Source organism: Cyprinodon variegatus, unplaced genomic scaffold, assembly GCF_000732505.1.
Source record: "Cyprinodon variegatus isolate N-32 unplaced genomic scaffold, C_variegatus-1.0 Scaffold241, whole genome shotgun sequence".
Taxonomy (NCBI): domain Eukaryota; kingdom Metazoa; phylum Chordata; class Actinopteri; order Cyprinodontiformes; family Cyprinodontidae; genus Cyprinodon; species Cyprinodon variegatus.
Window position 1 is genome coordinate 1,017,631 of NW_015150694.1, and position 8,659 is coordinate 1,026,289.

Consider the following 8,659-nt stretch of genomic DNA (forward strand, 5'->3'; position numbering starts at 1 on the left):
GTCGACAAAATCATAAGTTATCTTGGATTTCACCAGGAAAGTACACAATGTATTCCTCATCTCCATATCTCATTAAAAATGACATGCTGGAGTTTGTTCAAGCTTTTGGTATGTCTTAGGTCATCTAGATATTTCGGGAGGATCCACACTGGTATTTTTTCTGAGGAGAAATCTAAAGGAGGCTTAAGAAATCTGAAATGAAAGTAAAGAGGAACAGAATAAGTCACATAATGTATTGTTACAAAAAGGGAAGTAGAATTTTTTTCAGTTAACATCTAAGAGTTAGAGTGTGTGATTGCATTAAAAAAGAAGATATTTTTACACAGGGAGGGGAGCAACATTGTTCCTCCTCTCCTACTTCCTAAAGAGCAGCTGTGTGAGTGTTTCACCAGGAGGGCGGTGGCAGACTGGGGGTATTTGAAAAGAGGAAGGAAAGAGAAATAATATTCTCACATTACAGCACAAGTTCTCGAATCAGACGTATAGATTCTGATGGACAGGTATTGGCTTTCCTCTTTGAGTTTACTTGCTGAAAGAACGTGAGTGTCAAGTGTCACTGTCAATCTTGGCTTTTTTTTCTCGTGCGGCTGACGGTGACATTCAACCCCACACTCTTGTCGGCTTGCATGCATCTGTACTTGCGGAATGATGACTGAGCTCAGGATGGCAAAGAGTGCCTTACTGGAGGGACTTCTGAGCAGGCCATACACTAAGCCTTTTCTCAAGAGACGATGCTTCAGTGATGTGAGTAAATAGAAAAATAGTTTGAAAGTTTGACATTCTGTCGCTCTTATTGTGGTTTCCAAAATCCATTTCAGTTTCTCTTTCCTTCTCTGATTTTAAGTAACAGAGCAGTTTGTTTTTTGTATGTCTTTAATCTTATAACTGTTAATTTAATACCTCTGCACTTGTATAATGTGTTGCTTGAAGATGAGTTTGTTCACCTGAAATCTAATCAAAAGTAAATAAAATTATGCAAATTCTGGTGGGGAATTTAACTTCTTAGCTCTCCACCAATGCTTTGCCTTTTTTGCTGTCTCAAATAAGATTCAGCTCAAACTATGTTAGTGTGCAGTTTGCATATTTTACAAAAAAAACATGCCAAATCAACAGACAATGGTGGTTGATGTCTGTGTTTGCAGTGTTAGATGCAGGATTTTCCCAGAATTTCATATGGTAATGTTTATTTTTGCGAACAGCAATAGTTGGCCTTTGGCTTCGCGAGGCCAGAGTCAGTTGAGCAGATGCCTTCCCACTTGCAAGTGGCGACAGGTGCGTGCATGAGGCAGAAGAGAAAGTTCAAGTTCATGCTCATGTAAAAAAGAAAAAACAACAAAAAAAAGATGGATGTGCTCCTCAGTGCTTTCATGTGCATATGCGTTTTGGAAGGCCTGGAGCACCCCTCAGTAAATTTAAGCTGTCATGTGGAAACATCAGCTTGGCACTGCAGTCCAGTTGTGTTACATGGTGAACTGACAATGCACCCTTACAGGGAGTGCTGTTTGCCGCACTCCTTCTGCACAGGTTGGAACTGCTTCAAGCCCTTAGTGTGGACTCTGCAGATGAAAGGTGCCTGCCTCAGGGTATTTTCTTTGACTTCAGCATTCACCAGTGCCTGAGCTAATTGGACAAAACACTGAGCAAAACACATAAGCTGTGTAGCAGTGAAGGGTTTCCGGGGTAATTAAAACCCTGTAGCTGGATTGAAATCTCTCTATGAGCAGAATCAGCACGCTATGGACACATGCTAGCTCAAAAACTGATTATGCCATGAATGAAATGAAACATAGTTTTGGTGTCAGTTAAAATTAACATCCTTTCTGCTTGCTACATGATAAGCAGGATAAACTGTGTCTCAGTCACACCTTAATGTGAACTTGTGCTTCAGACTACATAACCTCAATGAGTACCAGATAATTTGCTAATTTGGCTGTTGTACACAGTCAGAAGAGCTGTTGACTCTGGAAACACGGAGAATCACCCTTGTGTTTTGAGTTCATCCCTCCCTCCCCTCCCAAGAGCTGCTTGTTTATAGCAGGTTTGTCTCAAAGCGAACAGATTCAAGGGTAATTGTTGCAGTGAACGTAGAGAGCCAAGTGGGCTGGGAAGTAGAACTTTTATGTGAGATAATGAAACTTTCCAAAAAAGAAGCTTCACATATTAAAACTGTGCCACTGGGGAATTTGTTTGGTAGGAAAATGATTCCAGAAATAAAAGCAAAGTAAAGCACGTCTATGGATAATAAAACACATGTGTCTTTTCGGTTTCAACTCTCTCCATCAGACCTCAGACCTGTTTGCCATGATCGAGCGGATGCAGGTACAGTAGCAGGCCTCCCCCTTATTAATTTGTTTGCTTCCCTTTTCACAAGCTTTAATCAAACTCTACACTATGAATTTCCCTCACTTTGGAAGAAAAACATCCTGCTACTCTGTATTCAGTTCCCTTTTCTTTTGCTGCTCCTTACATTCTCGTTCTGAGCCCTGCAGCCCTGCGAGTGCGACGCCCCTGTATGCGTTTCTGTCCTTGCATCCGTCTCTTATATCTGCAGCTTCAGGCTCGCAGCAGAAACCTTCTGCTTTTGAATGCACTGAACAGAGCCTCCTTTGTGTTTTCTCTTCACAGCTGGGTAGTTTTGTCTGTGTCATCAGATGTGTGAAATGTATCAGTTTCCATTTTGCTGAGGTGGATTCTTGTGCATCTAGTTTGTCTTGTTGTCAGTGCAGCAGCGCTACAGACATGTCTGAAATTTGTTTGATATTGAAGGGGGAACTACAGCGGTACTCTGATCAAACAGCATCTTTTACTTCACAGACCTCCACATGACTTCACTTTGAACTACAGCCTTGAATAGTTGATGTTTTATTTCAGCTTTAAGTGTGTTTTCTTTCCTGTAAATATTGTTTAGAAAAACAGAATGCCGTGATATAAAATATCTTATGTGTATTGTCTATTAAAAGAGGTTATCATTTTTAAATCTTATTACTTATTTTTTCTAAATAAATCATCAAAACTCTATTGCAGACTATGATGTATGTATTTAATAATTGTCTTCATATTCCATAGTCATATTTGATATTTTAGCTACTAATTAAAAGTCCTGTTATATATCTTTATGCACTATTTAAAAAATCAGGAGAAAATGATTTGACACAATGACTGAAAAAAAGATATGATGGTATCTGCACTATGGATTTGCCTCACCTATCCTTTTGCCCATTCTAGCTTCTAACATGTCCCTCCTTTTCACTTCCTCTTTCTGTAGCACATCTGGCTTTTGAGCTTGCATATGTAAACATGAGTTACTGTAGTGATGATCACCAAGTACAATGCCATACATGGCTTTAATGGATGTTGAAAATTGGTGGTGTGTTTCTTTGCATAGCTGCTTTTGAGATATTGCACGTCTCTTTCTTTGCTTTTCTCTCTACAGGGGTGCAGAATGGATGAGCAAAGATGCCCCTTCCCTCCTCCCCTCAAAGTAAGTCACAAATTCACAAATCTCCTCATAGAGCGCACACTGGTAAAGCATCTGGAATGGCAGAGTTATAAAACCTTTCCTTATCAGCCGTCGGGCAGGCTTTAGGGTGCTCACCGAATGAGTTACGAGCTGAGCACGGACAGGGGAGGCCAGATTTTCTGCTGTTCTTTTATCTGGGCTGGCTGACAGTCTTGGCAGAAGACCGGACTCTGCAAGAGGTCTGAGGTCAAGTCCAAAGCCAAATGTAAAAAAATAACGTAAAGAATGACGTATGTTTCTTTCTGGTAAATTTTACTGTACAATAAAAGAAAGCCTAAAGCTGCAATTAATTAACTACAGCCTATCCTAATGCAGCTGGCCCTGATATCAAGCTGAAACAGCATCAGCCTTTTTTCAAATCATGTTTTGAAGCTTGTTTTAGTGAGTTGTTACAGTAAATTGGCTCATTTAAATGAGAGCAATTAACATTAATTAAGAAGTCAGCTTTAAGCACCAATGTAAGTATGCTAGAGTTAGTGTAGGAGCTAGTTTTTCCCCACTGTCCCAAGGCGGGTAAGGACAAGATAATATTCACAGAGGACAACATCAAAGATGCCAATTAAAGCAAATCATAAAAAATTCAGATGACCGTTTCCAGAGAAACAGACTATTTACCTGTGGACGCATGTCTGGGCAATTCACAACCAGTATTTGAGAGAGTTTTGACGGTGCCACAGTTCCTGACATGAGCTGGCAGTGTCATCCACAACTGTGTATCTGCTCAACTTCTGATCGGCGCCACCACCTGGCTAAACTGCTTTTGGTTATAGGTTGCAGTCTCCTTTGGTCTAGGGTTTATTCTATATTTGTTATTTTACTTATAAAATCCATTGAAGGAAGGCGAGCAATTCAATTTAAGACTTTAAAAAGAAGGCACGAATATCTGATGATTTTCTTAGATGTATTTACTTTAGATGTTACAACAGTGACAGTGTAAAGGTCGTTTTAATGACAAATGTTCAGTGTTTGCAGTGAAGCTTTGCTCTGCAGAATACTCAGATATATGGGCATACTCCCATCAGGTTTGCACTTTAAATTCAGTCACAGATTAAACTTCTGTAACAACAATTACAATTATTGTGCAAATTAGTTTAAGTGGGCATCAGTGAAAGCTGTCAGAAAGTCTAAGAAAAACTGGATGAGGTCATCATTCTTCTGCTGGCTTACTGCTTTCATTTCGACAAATGGTGTGAAACTACATTGTTAAACTACACTAATAAACTCATACTATATAATAATTAGATATTAAGCAGGTTTATGTCCCAGTGTTGGTCCACTTTGACTGTAAATAGTCAGTGACCTTCAGATGAAGGCATCTAATTGTTTTTTTTTTCGCATTCGCACTAAATAACAGGGATTGGTCAGAGTGTTTAGAGGTTTGCAGCTCTAACAGACAGCTGATTTTTTTGTTCCTTTTTTGAATACATAAGGTATTTATTGCTCTGAGGATGGAAGGACAATTTCACTAAATCTAATAAAAAGGGTTTCTGAGCAGGATTGCCTGCACATTCTCTCTGTATTTGCTAACATCTCTGAAAGTACAATAAAAAATGTTGAATGTTGAATAACAACATTTTTAGTTTAAAATGTTAAGAAGCAGAACTTTAACTTGAGTATTTCTGCAGTGGTAACACTGTAGTACATTAATGTTTGTGGAATAAGCAACACTCAAAATTTGTGAAGCTTCCAGATACTTAAAAGGGAAAATCTTCTTTGTTCCTGATAAATTTGAACTCCTGATGAAGACACTCAGCTGGAATATTATCTTGCTCTTCTTGCTGAAACACTCTTAGCCTTTTCTCACATGGAAAAGATTTTAACACCCTGTCACTGGAGGTTACCAAACACAGGAAGGAGATTCTTACCAAATCCAGCCCAAGATTAAAGGATGTTCTCAAACTTCATATCTGCAGAATACATTTTCTTAGATTAGATTTTCTTTTGCCCTGACCTTTCAGTAAAACAACATGGTGGTTTCGATTATAAATCTTTTCTTTCAAAACACATTTTTCCCTGTATGCCCGTATGTATCATGCTCTCATGTCTATTTTCCTTAAAATAGGAGATATCAAATAATGGTTTAAAGAATTTGCTGAAGTAATGTTATTCCGTCTTTTGCAGACAGAGGAGGACTACATTCCTTATCCGAGTGTTCATGAGGTACATTGATGCATGTGTTGTTAAAAGACTTTATGTTAAAATGACTTGGTTACTTAGAAGAATGTTTTTTCTCCATCGGTGTCAGGTTCTGGGACGCAGAAGCCCCTTTCCGCTCATCCTGCTGCCCCAGTTTGGAGGATACTGGATCGAAGGAACCAATCATGAGCCTAAAGACACACCAGAGGCTGATTATCCTTCCTGTCCAACCTCCCACATTAAATTAGAGACAAACAGCACTGCCAAGATCTACAGGAAGCATTTCATGGGCAAAGTGAGAATGGTGGTTTTGTGATTTATTTTAGCCATTTTCTTTTAAACAAACATTAGCCCCCTTTTTTTCTGCTTTATGTTGTAGTTTAATTACTTTACATGTAGTCTCATTAATATGCTGTGAGACTAATGAGGCCACGTCTTTCTATTGCTTTAGATTCATTTGACTCATAGAAGTACTAGAAGATGTATAGATAAACTGGAGTCTATGAAGGCTGCTCCAACAGAAATGCGTTATTAGTGCAGTTATTGTCAGGTTTTGTTCCTGTTCAGTAGACTGTACGGTAAAACCTTTTGTACAATTATAATTGGATTGTCACTCTCTGCTCCTCTCCCTATTGTGAATTTATCAGAGCATTGCCTTTTTCTTGTTGTGTCACCCACTGTCAGTTGCTGCAGGAGTTACATCATCCTCGCACTAACATTTCCTTCACTTATCTGCCCCCAGGAACACTTTAATTACTACACGATGGATGCGGCCCTCGGCCACTTGGTCTTCTCAATGAAGTACGAAGTCATCGGGGATCAAGAGCATCTGCGCTTGATGCTACGGTACCATTATGTTCCATTATTGTCCTCCAACGCTAACTTGTTTTGTCTGCAATAAATGTGTTTTTCTCCCTGGCCCATCCTTGCTTTTTCTTCCTTCTCTTTATTTTTATATTTTTTCACTCTGCCCTTCTTTTTTACAGTAAAATGGTAGTATGTTTTTTTCTCTTTTTGAGGGGTCCACTGTATTTAGCACAAAAAGCAGCCTCAAACAACAACAAGCAGGATATTTGCTTCATTTAATTTAAGTAAATATAGCCCACATTTGTAAGAGGTGCTAAACATATCCAAGGTTCTTGAAATAAATTGTGACTTGTTTAAGAGTGTTCACAAAATATCCAGCAATCAACCCACCACTCACCTCTGTAGAAAAACTGTAATGCTCTCACTCACCATTGCCCAAAGTCATGTTTATTCACTAAAAACCTCCACTCATCACACTTTGCCAGAGAGAGGAGGGGCTGAGAGGCAGAACTCAATGTGCAGTGTAACCTGTGAATTAAATTTAGCACCCAAGAGACTCCTCTTAAGATTTTAATAGCAGTGCTCCTTCCTTGTTAATGGATCTTCAGAGTGGATGAGTGTTCAGTTTGGTTGCGGTAACACAGCCCACAACCTTTTCCACGTTGTGCTGTTTTCTGATGGGTGAACATCACCCACAGTCACCCCAGCGAGTAGAATCACTGCCACTGGAATATATTTACAGACCTAAAGAACCAGGAGAGCAACTCATGCTCTGCTTTATATCATCTTAAATTATTCTATACTACTGATTATTCTTAATGAATCAAGGAAACATGTTTAAATGAAACAAATATTCTGTATCCCTGGACTTTTTGATGGCAAACCTTCCCCTTTCCACGCCAAAGTCTTGTAGTTTGAGGTTGTCTTCCTGGATTGTGCTGGATTAAGCTCCATTCATCAGCATATGGTTCTGGTACCACATTAAATGAAGTCATGATGTTTAAATGTTATTTTGCTACCGCAGCGTTTAACATGTTGGGCCAAATGTACATCTTTGGTCTTATCTAATCAGATGTCATTCTTCAGTAGATTTTATTTATCCTTACATCATTTGTAGCCAGCTGAAAGACAACTTTCTCCTCAACAATTGCCTGCTTCCTTACTTAAATACCTGGTGTCGATTTAGGTGCCGTCCATCCCCTTTCCCATCAAGCTGTCCTCTTTCCACTTTGAGTGTTGGATTGCACGGGGCTCCATGGGATTTTCAAATATTTTTGTAACAAACTATGCCTTAAACCTCTGACCAACATTTCCTATGTAGGCCTGTCGTCTTTATTCCTGGGACTTTATTTTGCTATTCGTTATTTTATTCTTTTATAAACCTTTAAATTCTCCACAGAACCTCTGGTTTTATATTTAGCTAAGATTACACACATGTTGACTAATCAACAATTTGGTGAATACTAAATCTTTCAATCTCACAGTTATTAATTTATTTTACATCAGCAGACTGCTTGATTATAATAAATTATACTTGCTAAGATAGAAAACTGTAATGTTTCAGATGGGTTTAATTAATCTAAACTTTATGTTTTCTAAAGGTGTGGGACATTTACTCTTGGAAATAGAAACTGTGTTTGTGCCCAGGTAACCCACCTGCCTTCAGCCTAATGTTTAAGTCATAATTTTATATTTAGCTGGTATCTAAGATGTCTGCATTATCTATTAACTAACTTTTATTGAAGGAAAAACTGAACATGTTTTACAAACAGTTGATCATAGGATCGCTCACCTGTCTTCATGTTTTGAATAAATTGATTCCGAACAAAAATTAAATGTGGCCTAAACTGGTGGGGGGTTTTCAACAAGTTGTTGCGTTAATAACTGTAGGCAGGAAGGATTATATTCAGTCATCTGTCTTTCACCATTTTTGGAGAAGCCTTTGAATGGAGACACCCTGTTGTTGTTCAACAGCCTATTGAAGAGGATGATCCAGGTTGTCCATGATGCCTTTCATTTTATGCTGTTTTTTTTTTGCTTGTCCTTATTTTTTCCATCTTTTAATTGTCATCACACTGTCACAAATACAGTGCAACGAAATTCACTCTCTGCATCTAACTCATCCCCTTGGAGAGCAGTGTGGGGTTAAGGGTCTTTGCTCAGGGACCCAGAGTGGCAGTCTGTGGGAGTGGGTTT

General features: G+C 38.8%; 1 protein-coding gene across 1 annotated transcript in view; it reads left to right on the plus strand.

Moving 5' to 3' along the window:
• Positions 1–432: 432 nt before the first annotated feature.
• LOC107089142 (rap1 GTPase-activating protein 1-like) overlaps positions 433–8,659 on the plus strand; it is a 34,708-nt gene continuing 26,481 nt past the window's right edge. Inside the window, exons 1-6 of the mRNA XM_015381741.1 lie at positions 433–744; positions 2,284–2,319; positions 3,434–3,481; positions 5,642–5,680; positions 5,766–5,951; positions 6,399–6,502. Of these exons, the coding sequence (XP_015237227.1) occupies positions 646–744; positions 2,284–2,319; positions 3,434–3,481; positions 5,642–5,680; positions 5,766–5,951; positions 6,399–6,502 (512 nt within the window). The 5' untranslated portion in view covers positions 433–645. The remainder of the gene's footprint in view (positions 745–2,283; positions 2,320–3,433; positions 3,482–5,641; positions 5,681–5,765; positions 5,952–6,398; positions 6,503–8,659) is intronic.